Here is a 22,868-nt window from a genome sequence, read left to right on the forward strand (position 1 = left end):
ATTTATTATATTATATATTGATACCATTATTAATACATTAATGTTATTGATTATATATAACAGTAGCATTATATTATATAGTATTATAAATTAATACTTTACATATTTTTTTGAATATATTAAGTATGTAATATAGTAAAAATAAAATAAGTAATAGTTTAAAGAGAAATATTGAAAATTTTATCCTTACATTTAAGTATACATTGTAAGTATTATTATATTTATAATTATTATAATTATATTATTATAATTGTATGCTTATAACTATACTGTTTAAATAAACACTATTATTAGTTTCAATTTTTTAATTTCTATTTTTCTCATTGAAATGAAGAATTGCTTTCTTCCATGGTCCAATAAAAGTTTGATTATACAGGAACTTCAGAGTCATAGCAAATTGAAAACTATCAGTAACAGGAAAAGATCCATCAGCTACCGTGCATGAATCATCTATTTTTGCAGGTGTCGTTTATCAGGCTAAATAACTATGTATAATGCACTCTTTATCTTGTATCCAGCTCGATAAGGAGAAATTGAGGGTTAAAAGGATTTAATTGAACCTAGTGTAGTGGTCGAGGTACTATACTATACACAGCAGACCACTGTCTACTGTACTGTACTATATCTCGGATACTCTATCATTCGCATATTATAGGTTAGTGCAGCATCGCATTAAAGGCACGTCATGTTCATTTGACGTTACGAGGAAACTCCATTTTAATGATAATAACGAAATCTAAAGTCTCCTATTCAAGGCGACTAAAATACTGAAAATTTACCAATTTAATTTAAAAAATAATTTTCGTCATGAAGGCGACATAATCATAATATCAAAATTACAAAAATGTATTTCTATTAAACATTTCTATTGAAATATTCATTAACGAACATGTATTAAAATAGAAATTAGAATCTGACATATAGCATAATTTAAATCAAGTTTCTTATAACTACCTTTACGCCATTTTGAAAAATATCCTGCAAATTAATTTATATAAATTATTAAATAGATGAAAATATTGGAAAAAATTTATATCTTTTATCAATTTTATTTTTGATAAAATTATTTCCTCTGTCTTATTAATTAGAATAATTCTTATTCATAGCAAACATCTCTTTTTCTTGGTTTTATATGTTTTATATTAAATATTAATAATTTTATTTAATTATTTATATTAATGTCTTTTTATATTTTTGTATACTATGTTTTTACATAGTATATTTATTCATAGGAATTTCTTTTTCCATTCAATTTCCCATATTTTTATAAATTTTATGGTAAATCTAGAGGATGAGTTTTGCCCAGCACATTTATATATTTTAATACAAATTAAATCACGATACAACAATAATAGTATTTTTATTTTATTTCCATTTTATTCATAAATGCACTTTCTCGAAAGTTTCGTTCGCAAGTGCACTTTGCTTCAAATTCTTCTTAACATATATAATCGAATAAAACTTGTATTCAGTCTCTTTCGCATGACGGAAGTTTGGACTCCGTGCGGAACTTTTGTTACGACCGCTTACAGCGCCATCTGCTTACTTACGGCAGACGCGTTAACTTGTTAGTGGAACATCGAGTATCGATAATCGTGAATGGATGTGAATATGATTCACAAGATGACGATGTCGTTATCGTAATTAATAGCATGTTATGGCAATGGAAATTTAGTGTGAATATTTACAGTAAGTATGTTAAAATGAATTTTAAACGTTAGAAATACTTACCTAGGAGAATCAAGTATTTGAGGTTAGAATATGAAAGAGGAATACATAACAACCTGAGGTTTTGTATAGTGTGTTGATTTTTGAACCTACAGTTACAATCAATGACACTTACAATAACTTAATATACAGGGTGTCTCGTATTTCAATTACAAACTTAACCACTGTCATTAAGTTCTATAGGCAAAAATAATAGTGAAATTCCTTATTTAGAAATTGTGAGAAAAGGATATATAAAGCTTATAAAATACAATAATATTATTCCCCTTAATTTAGTATAGTGCAGAAATACTTACTAGAAATAAATTTATTGTATAGATGTCAAAGAAACGAAATTGGATACTGAAATTGCTAGTGACCTTATCTTATAATTAGTATACTAAGAACTAAACTATTGTGATCACTTATAACCCACTGATACCAGTTGAATGTTGATTTGGAACGGCGCCAGGAGATTGTAGAAGGCAATCGTCTTGGCTCATTAACAGCAAAATTGCAGATACTCGAGAAAATATTTACCCCTTTTAAAATAGAACCCAATATATCACGTATACTCCATAGGACAGCTTTCAAATAACCATATAAAATCCAACCAACAATATTTTTATGGAGATTTTAACCAAATAAAGTTTACCTTCAATAAAGAATATTTATTGTATTGTATTGCATTGTATATATTGTTTCAGTGACCTTCTATTATGTCATTTTATACCTAAAATGACTGGAGGAATTGATTTATGTAAAAAAGAAATCGTGGGATTCTATTTTAAAAAATAATACAACTGCATTTTGCATGAGTGTATTTATAAAAAAAATTATAGTAAGTAATAATATAAAATTTTTGTTTATCTTCAATAGGAACATAATTATAACTCGTTCTAGTTATTAGAACCACTCTATATACAGGGTGTCCCAGCATCAGTGGTACAAATTAGGAAAGGGTGATTCTACACCAAAAAACAAATGGAAAATGAAGAATAAAATTTTTTCATTCGAGGCTTCGTTGTCGAGAAAATCGACTTTGAATATCCACTGGTGGCCCATCCGCTTTAACCTAAGTTAAGCACACGTGCACTCAGAGAATATTCAAAGTCGATTTTCTCAACAACGAAGCTTCGAACGAAAAAATTTTATCTTCATTTTCGATTTGTTTTTTCACGTAGAATCGATTGTACTACCGTTGCTGGGACACCCTGTATAAAAAGGAAAATTTTTAAAAAGCACACAATTTTCTTGTAATAATACTCTAATAAGATATTTTTAATAATTATAGATAGATATTAAATAGCAAATATTAAAATTCACTTTAATTTACTATAGGATGGATTAAGTCAAGCAGTTTAATTTATTTATTTTTTCTATTTCTTTATGAAAAAATGATTCAAATTCAGTTTCATCCTTAGGTAATTCAAAATTTTATAAATATATGTATATAAAATTCATTGATACTATTAATCAATTACGTAATTACAAAAATTGTTTCAAAAACACCTAAAATAATATTTTAGCAACTATCTAGAAGAAAATTGAAAAAATTGGGAATGCAGAGTGTTAGGTTAGGTTACGATACCTACATTTTTATCAGTAATTACATACGAAAGTAGTTCAAGACAAAATCCTAAAAAAATTTGATCTCATCGCGTATTTCGTATTTTATTCGTTCCTATTAAAATCGAAACTAACTTTTTGCAAAATAGTAAAAAATTGGAGTACGATACTTTTAATATTTCGAAACAAAAAACACCATTATCGACACATTTGCATATGAACCGTTCACTGCAAAAATCGATTGACTCCACTTTTTGAAAAATCTTAAATATAAAAAGTTATCACTATACTAAGTGCTTCGTCACTTAAATTTAAGATTTTTCAAAAAATGAAGTTAATCGATTTGTGCAGTGAATGGCTCATATAACAGTCATGCCAGAACCCCCAGATGCTTCAGTTTCCTTAATTTAAAGAAGGATTAGCGTGACAATTAGATAGGCCGATCGGGGTTGACGTTCCAATCGATAATCTTCGACTCCTTATCAGCCGAGAGGAGGAAGTTATCATCAGTCCGTGGCAGTGAGAAAGATGGACACGTGATCATCGGGAAAAAGTTTAATTTCCTTTCAGGGACGAATTACACGCACCGATTGCGACGTCTTCTGGATCCCCGAAAGAGCCTCATCGAAGTTTTAACAAGTCCTCTTCGGATGGGTAACCTATAACGATGACCTGTTACCTAGATTTTATTCTGGCTCGTTCCAACGACGGTGGACTACCGTCCGCGGCCGTAATAACGCCGCAATTATTCTCCAAAAGCTATAATTATCGACTCGTCCTATCAGCTTGTCCGGAAATAAATTGGAATTCTTAGATGCGACGGTTAAAGTTGTATAGGTTTGCTTAAAATAAACTCATTTAACGGGAAATAAAGGCCGTTGCGACTCGGGTAACTTTTCCAATCAGTCGCGAGATGGCGTAACCTACTGTCCGGCAGAATTTAAGACCCCAGTTGTAGGTCTATAGTAACATGGTTCGTGGTTGAATTGTAAGAGAAAGCGATTTTTCGGTTTAGTAATGCATTTATTTATATTATTATATTTAGTAATTATATTACTATCATAGTTATTATATTTAGTAATGCATTTATCAAATGGAATTTTAGAAATTTGTTTTCCTCCATCTTGAAAGTTCAACTTCTTTGCTATAACAAAGATGGCGTCCTGTGTACCGTTGCTGGGTGGTACAGTTGAGTTAGGTATAGGGTGTAACAGTATTTATGTTATCGGTTCTTTTATTTTTCTGAATTATGACATATTAAATGTTCAATGTCACAGCTTTACAAGCTGCATCGAATAAGTGAATAAGGAACGTGCGCAGAGCGCGATCATCTCAGCCCCCCCCCCCTCCGCCCCCCTCCCGTACAGCAGATTTACGATAACTGAAAGCAGCACCACAAACTTCATGAAACTTCACCAGTTGCACAAGTAAATTATTTTTTAACAGTAATTTCATGACGATTGGTACATATGGGTGTCCCAAAATTCACCCGAGAAGTATTTTTGACAGAAAACACAGGTTTTTAATTAAAAATTGTACATTTTTTATTCATTCATAAAGTTTATATCAGTATACTTAGTCTATCTTAGTACCTTAGTATCATAGTATCTTAGTACCTTAGTAGCTTAGTATCTTAGCATCTTAGTATCTTAGTATCTTAGTATCTTAGTATCATAGAATCTTGGTTTTTTTTTTCTTTTTCATTGGCAACACTACCGCACAAATGACGCAAAATTCAAATCCTGCGCGAATTTTGGGACACCCTATAGATATACGTTAAAATAATATAAAAGAAAATCTAGTGATTAATAGTTACTGTTATTTTTGCTCAAAGAATTATTCTTACAGTATTTTCAAGCGGTGTTACTAAGGAGTTGGCTCGCTGTAGTTCGCGAAACAGCCGCACTAGTCAGTGGTGGCGCGTCGATAGTGTCTTACGAGAAGATGACGCCATGTTGAACTAGCTTGGTTATGCCGTTCTTAACGTACGGTGAATTGTAAATCATTCGTTCTTGCAGATACGTGTGGATAATTAAATGCAATTAAAGTTGGAGAATTCATGAGGGGCTGCCTTTATTTATCGAGCTCCTCGACCCGATTCCATTCGGCCAGAAATCCTGCATAGCTGGTACTGGAATTGGAATTATGAGCAATGTAATTTTAGTAGCTAACATCGTCCTTGCTCGGCCGACTGCATATTCAAAACGATACTTGCTCACTTATTATCGACAATAATTTGACAATTTATTCATGGGTAAAGAGAATTTAATTTTTCTTCATGCGAGAACATTTCCAAAGTCAAATATATTGCCATAACAGAATTACAACGTTATTGTAAATTGTTACATTATATATTCACTTACCTCTGTCATTTTAATCGCTTTGTATTTTCTTTTTAATAGAATGAAACATTATGGTCGATTGTAATAGTTGTAAAATTTATTTTTCCAAGTAAAATGGAGAAATGGTATATTAATAATAAAATATTAGGTTCAGTAGAAAATTCTACGTGCATTTTGAAAGATTAAATTGTGTTTAATTAATACTTTTGTTTAATATTTATTTATTATTCAGATTTATAATTTCGGTTATCAAATAATTTATTTATTAAAATTTTTCTTTTTTGTTATTAAAATATTATCCTAGTTAAATTTATTAATACAGTTAACATAACTACAGTTAAATATTTTATTTTTTTTCCTAAAAATGTGGAGATCTCACAAAAGAGTAATCTGACAGAATGAGACCAATACCATGTGGAGGATAACTTATTGCCTCCCATTAATCTCCGATCCAAATTTTTGGAACGTTTTCTACAGCCGGTACGTGACACCAATCAAATTCTCCACACCACATAACTTTTCCAGCAATATTTTAGCGTCCTTCCGTAGCATTCGTTTTGACAGTTAAAATAACTATTCTATATCTCAACTACTAAAACAATTCTAATAAATATATATACTAGTATGTACATATACAGTATGTATATATGGTTTCATATCATATGGTTACATATGGTATTTCATTATATTATACTGTACGTCTTTTATTTTATATGTATATATTATTGATAACTATATGATGCATATACTATATAATATATATGTATTGTACACCATATATTATATAATAATTGAATATTGTATATATATGTTTTTTTATTGTATAAAATTATACTATCATAGAATAATAAAACCATGATATTAACTGTATATACTATATACATGTATAACTATAAATGTACATCATATATTATGTAATGATGTTATATATGTATACATGTATATCTTTTTCTTATTGTATAAAATTATACTGTTATATAATAATAAATACATGATATGAGCTATATATATATATATATATATATATATATATATATATATATATTATATGCATATACAACTATACATAATTATATAAAACCATGAAACAATATTAATGACTCTATTACTATAATTAACTACTTGAAGCTATACTGTTAACTATATATCTATAACTAACTGTACATATCCTTAAACCAATTCACAAGTATATAACTATAATTAATTACATCAAGTTACAAAACTGTACTATATATTAGTGCAATTTATGGAAATTTCACTATACATATCCATAAACTAATTTGTAAATATATAACTATAATCAATTATATAAAATTACAAAACTGTACTATATATTATTATCCCAGTTTATGGAAATTTTCAAATTTTTATTTTTCCATGAACCAAACATGTTCACTGTACATTCGATGTACAAATTTCCAAGTGAACACCCAATGGGATTAAGTATTTCGTTGTATACAAATTTTACTATACTAACTTTTGTTCTCGACAATTCGGATAATCCGGATTCTACTGTAAACAAATCCAAAAAATAGGACTTGTCACTTTCCCGTTCAGGGTATTTCGTAAAGTAAAGCGGAAATCAAAGGTTTAATTCCGTAAATCTGCAGTATTCTGTTAGACTCTGACCCGTCCTACCGTGAACTTTCAAATCAGACTGATTACTCGTCAGCTTTTCCATGACCCTTGGAACATTGAATTGCTCGCTAGAAATGCTGATTCAATTAGAGTTGGAACTTCACGGATTATAGTGTGCTCAGCATTAAGTATTCTTCTAAAAATAGTGAAACACAAATTTTTATCTATCAAATAATTCTAGCAGATCTATTTCCCAATCACGATTCTATTTCTATTTTAATAAAAAAATTTTGCATAGAAAATGTAGTATAATTCAAATATGATAATATCATAAATATATTGAATATTGTATATTTTATATTATTATAAAATTAAAACAATTTTTACTATTTATTATCCTGAATTAAATACATATTTTTAGGTTATTTAAATATGGCTGAATTTTAAGGTTAAGAACTTTCTTCCATTTCTAACCTCACTTTATCGCAGTATATATTATGTTATTAGCATAGTATATGTATAGTATATATAGTATAGTATGTATATAGTATATATGGTATAATATATATATGGCACCAGAGGTAGAAAGGAATGATTTTAGAAATTAATTTGAAATTTAAGCAATCAACAATTAGCTGTAAGAAATCAAATTAAATTAATTTAAACGTATGTTACTCGTTATTTATAATTTACAAAAAAAATGTTTCTTTCATTTTCATAATATTTTCATAGAATGAAAAAGGAACCCCCAATTATCAAAATTAATTTTTTTATGCACCATACTTATCTATATATCATAGACGAAAAAATTATTCCATTTGCGAGATTTTTCAAAAAGTATTTTGCTCATGTGATTATATAGCGAACGTAATTACAAGACGAAATTCTCTCATTTGCACAGTGCAAAATGATTCCACTATTTATCAGAATTTTCTGCATCCTCGACACACCTGTAATATCTCGTTACATCCTCAATATCAAATATTATGGTTCAATTAAATTTCTTTCGTGACTGCTGTTGATTCAAAAGAAACATTCGTATATTCCAACGTACGTGCTTGGAGATAGCTCCTTTTTCAGGAACAAGTCCATACGTTATTACGATCGTTTTGCGTCTACCGGAATTGCGAACGTTAAATGGTGTAGTTTCAACGGTTCAGAAATAACCAGCTAATATACGTAGGATACTAGAATTTTATCGTGGAATCACATTTCCCGCGCGCCTTCCCACTCCTCCGCTCCACTTACGCACCCCACTCCTCCGCACTATTCGTCCGCCCCACTCCTCCGCACTATACGTCCTCCCCACTCCTCCGAATTCGTACAAGTGTGGCGACACTTGTCAGACCGCGCGATCTTTCATGTGCAACGAAGCCATTTCGAACGGAAGGCTCTCAGGCTCGGCTTACATTATAAAGCGATTTCCGATACGCGACAGATCAATCTTGAGGATGCGAGGGAAACAAAATGAATTTATTGATGAAGTTATTGATGAAGTTATTGAGCTTGTCACCGCAAACCGCTAATTTAATTGGTTAACCCGGTCAAGGATTCTCGTCGAGCTTGACGTGTATATTAATTAACCGTTTCGATTTCTTTCTTTTTCGTTTAAAACAGGAAAAGCTTCTTGGATTTTTTAATAATTGGGATTGAATAAAAAGGTTGTTATTCAAGGTATATACATGTGTATATGACATATCTTATTGATAGAATGATTTTAGTGAAATATTTCGTATTTTTCTTGTATAATATTTATGATTGTAGCCGCATCTAGTGATAGTATTAAGAACTAAAATAAATTATATGGCACTTACAGCGCTCATTAGTCATCTTCAATATGAAATTTACATTCTTTTCTACTTCTTGTTAACAATTTTTGTTATTTTTTCTATATTTATTATTTACTATATATATTTTCTATATATATTATCTAATATATTATTTACAAATTAAATTCTGTGGTAAAACTTTTTTCTCAAATAGATGTCGCTGTTTTTTTCAACATTTATGTGAACATTTGCACTTGGAAAATATCAAAGTTTTTTTTTGGAAGTATCATGTGCTCTATGTGGAGCATCGTTGAGTCCGTTACTTTTATGTACTTTTTTTTTTTTTTTATTCTAAATGCTTGAACGTGGTATATTGCTCACTGATAAAAGACACTACAAATATTTCGCTGAAAACGTCACATGAATAACATCGTCTCGTAACATATTTCGCCCATGGGTGTAAAAAGGTTAAAATGTCCGGCACAATCGTTGTATATATCCCTGTTTGTAAATCTTCATTAAGGTCGATTCACAATGGCAATATTTGAGTAATACATGTACATGAACAATACAAAAATTAATACAGGTATAATTATAAAGTATAATTAATGACATATTGTTGAAAAAATTTCATATGAAAGTAGGTTAAAAATTTATTTTTTATTTTTAAAGGATTCAATTATGTACGGACAAGAGTCCGTGCATATTACATTATTAATATTATTTATACTTATTTATATTTATTATTATATTATTTATATTATTTTCATGTTATTTACTGCTCTTATGAATAAATTTACTAATCGTGATAATCCAAATATATACATATATTACTAAGTAATTATTATTAATCGATTCAATACGATTATTAAGTTTCATCGAAATAAACTTAACTAATATAATTGGAAATGCAGGAGTTACATATATGTCAACACGAAATAGTATTTTGAAAATAAGTTAGTAATTTCAAAACTATAGTAGAAATCGGTGAAATTTTAAGAAATAAAATTATCAAAGAGAAGTTAAACGACGTTATTGGAATATATTTAAATGTACCATTCGTCGAATTGGAAATTAATTTTAACTGCCGAGGGTCAAGGACAAGATGGTGTCCCATCCTGGAGTGGGGGGTGGGGAAGGGGGGTTGAATGATACTGCGTCGAAAGGAATCTTGTCTATAGATACGGAAGTATTAAAAATTCATTAGTAGAGGACCCGTTGTCCAGGTACCATCGGTAAAAGGAGCACGGTGAATAGTTTTAGCGAATATATCTGTAATACGTCATGTCCAACGTGCTATTCTTGTAATCCGGCCAATAAAAATCGACATATTTGGGATTTTTTTCTAAGGAAACCATGATACATGTTGACATGCAGTTTTCACACTCAGATTTATTTATACTTAAAGAATATTTATAATTTTTATTTTTAACAAAATTAATGAAAATTGTGGAAATTATATAGCCTTCAGGTAAATCATGTTTTTAAAAAACGAGCTCAAATAGCTGACGTGATTCCAGACTATCTGATTATTCGAAATGAAAAAACCAAAAAGCATCTTAATCAGTATAAATACGGCTACAGTACGAACCACTAAAAACAGCACAATTTCGAAAATTAAAAAACTGGCGACATTTTAAAGTTTATGTATTGATTTTCCTCATGATTTCGTCCTTTAGGGGATAAACAAAAATAGAAAAAAGCATCAGATTTTGAAATTCGTGGTGCACGGGATAAAAGTACATCCAGTGAAGATCTCCTCCAAATTTCAAGTCAATCGGTCAACCAAAACGCGAGCTATCCTGTCAGGCAGTTCGAAAAATATGGTTTCGAGAACGAGAAAAACGCATTTTAAGTACACCGCACTTTAAACACCCATAACTTCGCTAATTTTACGAATTTGAATAAATCCTTTTACACGAATATTTTCGAAAACATGCACTTTGAGAAAATGAAAAAAAAAATATCTATTTTTTTTAAGCCGGATTTCAACAATATCCCCTTAAATTAATGATGAGTCAATTAATTATTTAGACGGTACATAATTATTAAACGTATAAGGTAATTATAAGTTTATTAGATTTGTAGATAATTACTAGGTAATGTTAGGTAGATGATCCAGTTGCAGCATTCCTGATAGAGAGAAATTATTTGATAATGATATTATCGTATTGACATGGTAAGGGAGGCGTAATACTACATATATGCATATGTAAATTCGTATTGATGCATTTATGATCATAAATGCTAATATACAATATCATAAGTGAATACTAAATTGCAATTATAAATAATAAATCCGAGATAAATTAGTAATAAATAGTAATAATTCTATTAATTATAAATTTCTGTATTAGTTAATAATTTTATAATAATAATAAATTACATATTAATTATATAATAATGATTGTAGTAAACAATTATAATGATAAATAGTAATCAATCACTGATAAATTCTATTAATAAATAACAATTAAACTATATATATATTACAATAATTAATTAAATGCAATATATTTATCATTGCTTTGTTGTTATATAAAATAATAAATCTACGAATACAATGGTATACGTATACAAATAACAATAAATAATTTCACTCAATTTTTAATTACATTGTATCTATTTTACTGCAAATAAACTGTACAGTATACGTTTTATACTACTCGGATAAACCGCTTATGAAATGAAGCAGTTACTGTACATCATATCAGTACACGTAGGTACATATGCAGTAACAAAACAGTGTACCTACATTGTTTAAATATCGCAGTTCAGTAATTATTAAATAAATTGATGTCAAAGGTTACGGGTTAGTCTGGTATAAATATTGAAGTAAAACAGTCGATATAATGAACCCTTTTAATTCTGTTGAAGCATAACTACAAATATTCGTGGCACGTAGGACTCTCTTGTTGTTATTTCGTTTCAGTAGCCCTGACCAGGATATTATTATCGCAAACATGGTACTCTGCCGCAGAAAAATCGAAGCGGAATGTTCAGAAAATCTGTCTGAATCCTCGGCAAGTCCCAGAGGTTTCTCTCGCGTGCTGCATTCCGTACGACTATATACAGGGTGTCCCAATGAAATGGAATACCTAATGATCTCCTAAAAAATTCAAATTTTTATTTTTGCAAGTTTTGATATATTTTTCGAAAAACAAAGAAAATCTTCCATTGAGCCTAACCTAACTTAACGTAACACGTAACGATCTGAAAAATTCAAACTTTTATTTTTTCAATATTCCGGTATATTTTTCGAAAAACAAATTAAATTTTGCATTCACAATGTTCCTTTACGACCATTAAATTTTAGTGAAAAAATTTTTGAGAATGTTAAAAGTAGAGAAGATATTTCGATGCTCGGTTTTAATTAATTAATATTTTAATTTCGGTAAAGGTGCGTTCACACTGGACAACTTTTGGTAAGCCAACTGATTGCTGCCTTTGAGTCGATGATTAAACTATTAATAAAGGCATTCGAATTAGAATTTAGAATAATTTTCGTCAATGTTAACGTAAAATAAATTTTTCATGATTTCTTTTCATTAAAAATTTGTAATTTTTTTTATAACAAATTGCATTTAAAATTGTTTGTTTCTCTCTTCTCTGCAGTTGTAAATTTCCTGTTCTTATTTGTCCAAATTCAATAAGGTTAAACTCTCGACAATCCCGTGGAACACTGCTGTTATAAGTATAAATTTACTGATACAATAAAAATGCAATTCGACGCAGAATCGTTAAGAATATTGACATTTACAATCGCAGAGTTGCGTACGTAACGTTATCGAATGGCTCTGCATTAATGCAAACGCGTGAGTTAACCCATTTTTTATTGGAGCTTGACATCATTAAGTATTATTTTTATTATGCTTACTGAAGAAATCATAAAGTCTCCAATTTCCTAATTTTATAAGAATTAAATAATTTATATTATTTTATAATTATCCTTCACTTATTTATTATTAAAAAGTGTATGTATTGTACAAAAATTAATTACTTCATATTATTTAGAATATTTTACAATTTGTTACATTGTTATATTTTTTATAATTATTTGTTTGTACATATATTATTAAAAAAATTTGCCTGTCATAAATATATCTGCCATTTTGCAATAATTAAGCTTTCTCGGTTAAATTTTGTTTTAACAGGCATTGGGTGTAAAAAAAAAAGTTGGGGTAATTAAGGAATAATAAAATGCAATTTATGATCATAGTGTATGTAAAATACACCTGCTTTTCAAATGATTTTATAAATTCGATAATAAATTATTTTCCATTTTTATTTTATTATACAAAATTCTGGTAATTAAAATCCTAATATTCGAATAATTATAATTTTATGCAAATGCATCTACTCTTTACCTACACCTGAAATATTAAAAGCTCTGTGTTGCGATGGCAGCACCGAAGGTTAGACGTGCCTTACCATCCGTTTGGGGGATTAAGCAATATATTTAAAAACAAAATAAAAGAAAAACAAGTACTGTGCGTTCAAGAAAAGATGGCATTAACTGCGCTGATACTTCCTTGATCCGCTATTGGCTGAAAACGTTGATATTCGTCGCCAACTTCAGCCAATAGTGGTCACTACGTGTGATCATGACAGTGACAGCGGAGTTAATCAGCCATGAAAATGTAAACACGCTGTGCCTTCTTTTCTCGAACGCACTATACCAAACCCAACAGATTAACCCTTCCGTTTCGATAGTCTAGTCTGCCGAAATATAGTCACTGAACGAAAGCACGCGCCAGAAGTATGCACAATGCACAGTAGGCATTTACCGACCTCTAGCCTATTAATCGGTCGCATTAACATTACAACATTCATTATCATTATATGAACAGTAATTTGTTATTTAGTATCGAGGTACGTTGCTCAGTAGCGTCAGTTGCGTTGCTTTGTAAACTTCCACATTTTTATATGAGAGGAGTTTTATATGGGGAGTGCTAGGGAGAATCTGAGGCTAAGCGGCCGGTCGGATGTACATATGCTGTTGAATCGTTAGTGGTTGGTAAAGTGTTAATATACACTCTGCAAAATAGAATTCCTATCCTTCACACTCCCCCCAAGCATCTCTTTCGTGAAACAACATCATATCACCAACAGCAGAATCAACCTAATCCTAAACACGAGAATGGTACCATCATAATCTACCTCTATCCAAATCCCCACCAGAAAACTCAAATCCCCACCAAAAGTGTTTGCTCCTGTCATCCTCATCGATATCTGAAGATCTAGCCACGAGAACGAGATATCTCGTCGAGAGATCTGACCAGTAAGCTTCCTTCGCTTCCCACAAACAAAAAAGACGATCACTTGACCCAGGCCTATCGAAACAGTTGGTCCGCGTGACGCAAACAAGGGACCAATTACATTTTGTGCTAACTCAACGTGGTCCTTTCAGAAAGCAGGAGGCCTCGAACTGCGACTCGAAGAGCAGACGATGGAGCAAGAGGGCGTTCCAAAGGAGGAGCAGCGAGGTCGAGGTTCGTCTGCATCGCACCTCGTTGACAGGGTCTCAGGGACACTCCAGCGTGGATGGTCCAAAGTCACCGACACCTTCCAGACGTCGCAGCTCCAGCATAGCTGTCGCCAGACCGACTCCAGACCTGCACAGGTAAGCCATTAGATGTGTGTATCACTGATTAGTCGGTTACTTGCATGTACAGGGTCGCCCATGTCACTTGCACACCTTTGTAACTGTCAAAGTCTAACTTGCATGAAGGTATGTTATGTTGAAAGTATGAACAGTTGGTTAGAGAGCATATTTTCATAGTTCTTTTTATAGGTGAAGGCGTCTTGAAGAGTTTAGGGTCAACCAAAGTTTATACCAGAGTTTAGACAAACTTTTAGACCAGAATTTTATGCCAGAAGAAGGACGTTGACTGAAAGGGCTTTGACATGCATCATTTCCTTGAAAATTTGATCCTATGTGAAGTTGGACATTCAGAGATTGTGTACAGGGTGTGACTACCTTAATTATTTCCATTATGAGTGGATTAATTAAAAATTTGACAGAGGTGACATGTCTTAAAAGATGTTTGGTTTTTCCTATCCTATTTGTTTTGAAGTTTCCATAAGTTCTCAATTAATTGTGTGTTATTTTTCACCTGAATATTTGTATCAATCTATTTAAGGTTAAGAAGGGAATGTTTATTTTTGAAATTATTGGATTGATCATGGTATTTACCAACTGATAGATAAAGAAAATTTGTTTGTTGCTCATGTTATATATAAATTAGTTGAAAGTAACGTTGAGAGGCACAGGAAGGATTAAATGTCATCATTATGTCATGTGTAGGAGAGGGAAGTTAAATTGGTCCACATGTAATGGAAATGTAATTGAAGTGGTCATGTCGGATGTATAGGGTTTACCGAGATGAATGATTTTAGCTTAACGTAGGTGTCCCAAGCGATGTTCATTGACATTAATCCAACTGCGCCATCTATTAACTAATGAGGAAACTCGGAATTATGTCTGGATCAAGTGTAATGCTTCTGGAATTTGCTGTTTCGTACACTCGTGTGTTATTGATGAATCAGGATACACTTTTAAATGCCCTGCAAAATGTAGTCTGAGGTAGTTAACAGATTTAGAACCAATAAAGGTCACCTTTTCACTTGGGATTCGACGTTCCTTCATATCCTGGTATAAAAAAGTATAGCCTTTCATAAAAAGTAACAAAGTTGACCTTAAAGTCTTTGAAATGTCTTCACCTAGAAAAGAAGATGCATGCACTGTATGATGCATCTATCCAAACCATGCACTTTTCATATAAAAACATATTTTAGTATACTGCATATACACTTTGCATATTATAGAAGTGTCTGGGTTGCCTGGACCACCCTGTATATATACTGTTTGTGAAGAAGCAGTAGGACACTTGAGGATTTTTAATGCTCCTTTAGAGTATTATAATGTATACAGGTGTTACTGTTAATGATATAGTAGAGGACTATTTTAGTAATGGAATCAGAGTGGATTAGCAGGTTTTTGAATTAGTAGAAAAAGCTTTCAAAAGTTGAAACAAGAATATATAATATGGAGGATTTGTCTAGAAAGTATCCATTTTGAATATCTCAAGAGTGGAAATCATGATCTTCATGTGTAACTCAGCCAAATATTTTAAACAAACCTCAACTTTAATTATGTAACCAATTATTCTTTTATTTTATATTATATGATTATTTATATTATTATTATTTTATATTATTATTTTATATTATTATCATTATTATTATTTTATTTTATATTCAGTCAATTTTTCAATTAAATTGTGTATCATATTGTTGTATACTTTCTTGTGTAAGGGGAGTTCAGAAGTTTAGTCCTCATTCAGGATCATGTACTATGTTAATTGAGTAGTATTTCATCATTTATTAATATTTAAAAAAAAATTTGTGCATTACAGTTTGAGAATAATTAAATTTATACTGAGTAATTCAACAATGTTTTCTGCATTAAGTTTTCTGCATTAAAGAAATAGACATGTCAGTAAAGAGTATTTGATATAGAATGTTAAGGGTATGAGAGAAGAGTGAGACTTATCATGTGAATGAAAGTTGCATAGTCATCTAGGTTTTAGATGGATGTCTTTTTTAAATTAGGGAAAGTACTATTATATTATTAAATAATAATTTGTCTCGTCAAATACTGCAACAATTTAATCATTTTTGGTTCAAATATGTATTTTGGATAGCTGTTTAAAAATAAAAAAAATAAATTTATTGTACATCTACACAGTGACTCATTTAATGATAATTGAAATTGAAAGTTTTTTATTACAATTATAATTGTTTTCACACTATATGAGATTACAAATAATGAATAATTTCAATATGATAAATAATAAAATATTGATATCAAGGAATTTGTAAATAAAATATGTAAAAGTCGTATTAAATAATATTTTAAATGCTCTTTTTCATTTTATTCTTTAAAGGAAAATAGTTGGACCTTTTTTACATCAGAGTATCATACAGTTAAGTTTTGCACCTAAATATGCGCCCAAGCAGTTCAGTTTTTAATCCGAACTTTTTATAAGGTAGTAGTTTTGCTATCGTTCACGTAATTACTTTCTTAATTACTTTTACTTTTATACAAACTTTCAAATTATTCCGAAACTTTTTAAATTACTCTTAGCTCTCTGTATCATTATCTATCGACCTATCTGTATAGAATTTCGTTAAATACCTGTAATGATTGATAATTTTGACTTTCTTATAAAAAGTTCATATATGAAATTAACAAATTATTTTTCCTTTTTTTCTTTGCTTAAATTTCTAGCTTATTATATATCATTTAGTATTAGATAAAGTAATTTATTTAATTTATCTAATTTATTTAATGTTTATTGTAACAAATAATCATGTGATTATTTGTCATATTTGTTTATCGTAGTCTGTGTCAAAATTTGAGAATTTTATAAATAAATAAAAAATTCTAGTATTTATCAGTTGCAATAAAATCCAAATTAAAAAAATAAACAAAATAGAAATTAAGTATTTACCAATTTTATTTACAACCTATAGATATTCATTTATTATATAATTCTAGTAATAATAGTACATCCTGTATTATATCATGTAGGATTCTATAAGTATTTTTGTCCGTGTGAGTAATAGTTGTTGAGTAATTTTTTTTTTTAATTCAAATTTTCATATTAATAATTCATAAAAATAAAAGTAAAATAAAATCTCAAAAATATTACACAAATTTGTTTAATTTAAATTTGATAAAATATTTTTGTTAGCTGGTTAGTAATAATTAATATTATTTTTTTCGAAATTAAAATTATTTCTGAAGTCAATATAACATGTTAGAAAACTTCCTCACTCAGTTTTGATCATTGCTGACGACGCATCGTAATATCTAGAATTACCTGGTTAAAACTAGTATTGACTAGTATCGACTTCGATAGAACCAGTTTCAAACAGTTAGATTGGCTATTGATGAATGTCGAGATTCGATGGTAATATACATGTAGGTATACACGTGTGTATACATGTATCTCGACTATCTACAATTTCTGAAATGTTACAAATAAAAGTTACTTCCAATGAATTTAAAATATTTTTGTAAAATATTATTCATATATATAATATATTGAAATTTCGTTATTTATTATTATTTATTACTATTGGTATAGGTATATAAGTAATAACAATAATTATATAAGTATAAATTGTATATTTATTATCTAATATATATTTATTATCTAAAATAATATTTATAGAAAACATTAATTTTGCAATTACTTGGAAAGGATTCTTCTGTATTAATTTTTTGCAATTAATGAAAATATTACTGTAGTCTTCGATGGTCATTTAACATTCGTGCGATGATTTATAATGGCTGCTGCAGCTCACAACTTAGTGCCTGCCATGTTCAAACTATTAATAACGTTAATAACTATAACGAAAATACTGAAGGTAGTATTACAAAAGAGAGTAACAGTAAATCAGTATGAATAGCTCAATGGTTGTTTTATTGCAGTACATCATAATTTGTACAACTTTAATTTTATCTAGTTGAGAAATTTCATGGTGATTAATTGACAAATTGAAATTTTGAAAATCTTGCTAGTTAAAATTCTGTTATTGTTGCAAATATTTTCAATTCAATTTTTATTCTTAACACTATCAATGACTTTTATATATATTGTAGTAAACACAACAAACGTAGAGTACAAGAATATAAATGTCATTTTTTAAGATTGATTTGCGAAATTTGCATAATAATATTCAAAGTAATACAGTACTGAATCGTTCATTTTAAAATCACACTTATTTCCATTGAAAAATCTCAGATATACTTTCTGATTATTCAAATGTATGCAGTCAGTTAATATAACAGATTATACTATACACTATAGTATATTCTAACCTACAAAGTCTCACAATAAAGATCCAGATTGCAGTGATAACAAAACACAATTCTTTTTTTTATTAAATGACTGTATTATTTGTACCTATTTACAAAAATTTTGACAAATAGTTTGACTGTACTTTATGGTCATTCGAAACAGCCATGTTTCATTTTTAAAAACAGTCCTCCATAACATTAATTTGATAGAAACCTTCGTTTTCATTCCCAACTATTTTCCAAATGTAATATGACTCCATAGTTTGAAACATTTGATCAAAAATAATTTTCTACTTGCAAAAAGATATTTCATAAAAATATATCAGTTTCGACAAAAGTAAAAAAATTCTTGTTTGTCAGAACCATTCTCCGACTCACCCTAAGGCTAACAAAACCATCGTATTTTTTTTTCTTTTTTATTTTATTTAGTGAACATACTGTACTCATTTTATGTAGCAAATATTACAACATTCTGTATATGTTATGTTATGTATATTATTATTGTATATTATTAATATACTGTATTATATATACTATATAGTATATTATTATCAATATAATACTATGTATATTATAAAAAAAAAATTCTCACAAAAGAAAAATTTACCTTAATTTAGTATACTTTGCAATTTATCTTGTGCAATAATCAGTATATAATGAAATAGCTCTTAAAAAATAATATTCTGAGAATATCACTATAATATCTGCTGTTATTGTCACTACACAACCAATTGATTAAAATGAACTAGTCATTAACAAAAATTTTATTATTTTATTTTTACTCATAGCTGCAAATAATACCATGACTAAGCTAAATTTTACATACCATAATATATAATACTATACTTATAGTATAAATTTTGATGTATGAGAAACTTCCATTTTTAGTACATTTTAGTGTTTCATAATATCCTCGATGTTTACCAGATGCTTATTGTAGTTTGCTGTTGTGTGATTTGGCATACCGTTTGACTCTTCAACACCTGCAAAGATAATACATGTCCAACATAAACAAACTTAAGCACAGCCCAACTCTGAAAATAACACCCTACTATCAATCCTGAAAACATTGTCATGAGATGTAAGTACATATTATAGCACGACTTATAGCAAATTCCTCTGTCCGGAACAATAGGTTCCTGCAAGCAGAAGCTGGACCCTGGGGCCACCTGTCGCCCTCGCCTAGAAGCCCCACCAGAACTCCAGCAATAAGTCCTGGAGCAGTGTCCTCGTCGTCTCACTTGAGTCCAGGGGCAAGTCCAGGTGGTCCAAGCCCGACCAGTCCAGCTGGTCCAATCGGCTCAGCTTCTGGCTCCAGAGTTCCAGTGCCAAGGCAATATCGCGGACGAACGAGCAGTATGCCAGCAGTTCCACGTCACAAGGTAAGTCACTGCTTGCCAGAGCTTCTGTGGTCTCTGTTAATTTCCTAGAACGCTGTCGAATATTCCACGCCCCGTAGCAGAGACGTACCTTTGGTATATTGACTGGCATTCAAGCTATGCAGCCTCTGTAAGATGAATTTTGATAACACCGCGTGGGAAGCTGGTATTGGGTCGCTTCAGGTCTCAGTGGTCAACACCCTTTTGGAACAACCGTTTCCAGTTGGCACAGGATTCTCTTGTGGAATGCTTGGTATCATATTGCCATGAATTTGGTATAGTAGATAATGTAAGAGGCATAGCAGATAGATAATAGAATTCCTGTATTTAGAGGAATGGAAATATTGTGGATAAGGGAATTTTTGGGTTCAAGGAAAGAAGGGAAAAAGGAAAGAGGATGTTTAAGTGAGAATTTGATTGAAATGTATTTAGGTGTATGTATATTTAAATAGAGTAAGTTGGCTTCTTGAAAGTAGGAAATTATCAAAGCAAGAGGGATTCAAGGAACTTGCAAATTGGGGATGCATTAGTTTTGCATGTGGAACTTATGTACAGGGTGACCCATGAAATTGGGACAAGGTGTATTTTTAAAAGGGTTGGAAATGGTGTAAAATGTCATAGAACAGAGTAACATTTTAGAATTAGCTTTGTACACTAGTACATCTAAAAAATAAGGTAGTACTTTTCTGTTTTTAAATAGATATATCTTTGACTACCATAATCAAAGTAACTTTGAACTATTCATAAAAGCTTCAGAAATATTGTGCAATACTTAGGTTTGAAAAATCTGTAGTTTAGTATAATGAAACTAGCTATCAAAATACAATAGCAAAGATTTTAAATACATACACTATACAATTGTATATAAAAAGCTGCAAGTCACATGAGCTTTGTATGAGTTTGAATAATTCCATCTCAATACCCTAGACACCTACTAATTGAACTGATGAATTAGATTACTGTAACATCTCTGAATGAGATACATGAACTGTGCACTATTTAATATATAATGTACTTATATTTGTTACTGAACTATGATTGTAACTATGGACATGCTCTGACAACTCTGTAACGACTTCTACTACACTCCACTCTTCTCTGCTAATTGCTAACTCCCACCTATCTAACTCTCAACCCTGATCCTTCACTAACTACTTCCTCTCTGCTAACTTCCTTTCATCTTCTATTTCACAGTTTCAGTTATTCTATGCACCCATTTCTAAATCCCAATCAGGCACATTTGGTCAAGATCATAGGTATTTGAGAAGTCATAGGTATTGATGTTTTCTGAAAATGGATCTTTCTTAAGACAGGTTCTTTTTCCTATATTACAGTAGGTATTATTAGGTACCATAGGTAGGATGAGAAGATCATAGGTATTGAATTTTCTCCAAAATGGATCTTTTTTGAGACAGGGCCCAGATTCTTATCATTACATTTAGGTATTATTAGGTATAATAGATGGGGAAATAGGTATAATAAATGAGGTATAATAGATGAGGAAATCACAGGTATTAAAGATTTTCCAAAATAGGTCTTTCTCAAGGTAGATACTTTTTCCTATCATTGCATTAGTTATTATTAGGTATCATAGGTAGGATGAGATCATATGTAATGAAGATTTTCCAAAATGAGTCTTTCTTAAGGTAAGTCCCTTTTCCTATCATTGTATTAGGTATTATTAGGTATTGTAGGTAGGTTGAGAAGATCATAGGTATTGATATTTTTCCAAAATGGGACTTTCTTAAGATAGGTCCTTTTTCCTATTATTGCATCAGCTATTATTAAGTATCATAAGTAGGATAAGAAGATAATAGGTATTGATATTCTTCCAAAATGGGTCTTTCTCGAGACAGGTCCTTTTTCCTATTATTGCATTATTATAGTTTTCTTTGTTATACTATTTTTCCAAATTAAGGATAAAGTTGATGTGGCATCGATTATAGAAAGTTTTATGTGGATACAGAAATTTGTGAGCTGTATTTATCCAAATGAATGCAAGCAAATTTTCAGAATTGTAATTAATCGATGGACAAATGAAAATGGTACTCTGATAAGAATATTGGATATTTAATATGAACAATCACGATACATACGCGCGAAACAAGTGCACTCGAAAATCTAAGGACATTAAAGGGGAGTTTTTACAAAAGACATTTCGAGAAGCTGGTTCGTTCACTCCTCGATTTCGATGGCCAGGCCGAATTTGTGGCCGCCTCTCGTCACGTTGGCACAATCGATGTTAAACGACAGGCTGAGCGTCACGTGCTCGTCGAGCTTCTGCTGCAGGCTCATGCCCAGCTGAAGATCCGTGTTGAATTTACAGCGAAACGTCGATCCTTCGTCAATGTTGTATTTCGCCGCTGCACCCAGGGTCCAATATTGAACTCCATGATTTCTCGCCAGAATACCGTTGATTGCGGCGTCCCAGTCTTGGTGTACTTGAAAAATAACAAGAAATATCGTTACTCCATCGTCACACTCCATTGTTCCAACCCTCATCGTTGGATGATGGTATTTAAAATTTTGTCTTCCATTTTATGATATATTTTATATTTTTATATTTTATCATATCTCTTACTTTTTTATATTTCTATATTTTATATTTTTATATTTTATTATATCTCTTACTTTTTTATATTTCTATATTTTA

The 22,868-nt window shown here is 30.4% G+C and overlaps 2 protein-coding genes and 1 long non-coding RNA gene across 3 annotated transcripts in view; 2 read left to right on the forward strand and 1 right to left on the reverse strand.

Moving 5' to 3' along the window:
- The window catches only part of LOC108549578 (uncharacterized), a 153,255-nt gene that overhangs the window by 13,434 nt on the left and 116,953 nt on the right, over positions 1 to 22,868 (forward strand). The window contains exons 2-3 of the mRNA XM_017903044.1: positions 14,376 to 14,588; positions 19,972 to 20,218. Of these exons, the coding sequence (XP_017758533.1) occupies positions 14,376 to 14,588; positions 19,972 to 20,218 (460 nt within the window). The remainder of the gene's footprint in view (positions 1 to 14,375; positions 14,589 to 19,971; positions 20,219 to 22,868) is intronic.
- Positions 4,224 to 4,662, forward strand: LOC108549594 (uncharacterized). The gene is made up of 3 exons (XR_001890349.1): positions 4,224 to 4,264; positions 4,382 to 4,474; positions 4,554 to 4,662. It is a non-coding gene; the product is annotated as an uncharacterized LOC108549594 (long non-coding RNA).
- The window catches only part of LOC108549584 (voltage-dependent anion-selective channel protein 1-like), a 15,955-nt gene continuing 15,445 nt past the window's right edge, over positions 22,359 to 22,868 (reverse strand). Inside the window, exon 4 of the mRNA XM_017903058.1 lies at positions 22,359 to 22,656. Coding sequence (XP_017758547.1) covers positions 22,391 to 22,656 — 266 coding nt within the window. The 3' untranslated portion in view covers positions 22,359 to 22,390. The remainder of the gene's footprint in view (positions 22,657 to 22,868) is intronic.

This window comes from Eufriesea mexicana, unplaced genomic scaffold (assembly GCF_001483705.2).
Source record: "Eufriesea mexicana isolate 0111107269 unplaced genomic scaffold, ASM148370v2 scaffold474474812, whole genome shotgun sequence".
In the NCBI taxonomy this organism is placed as follows: domain Eukaryota; kingdom Metazoa; phylum Arthropoda; class Insecta; order Hymenoptera; family Apidae; genus Eufriesea; species Eufriesea mexicana.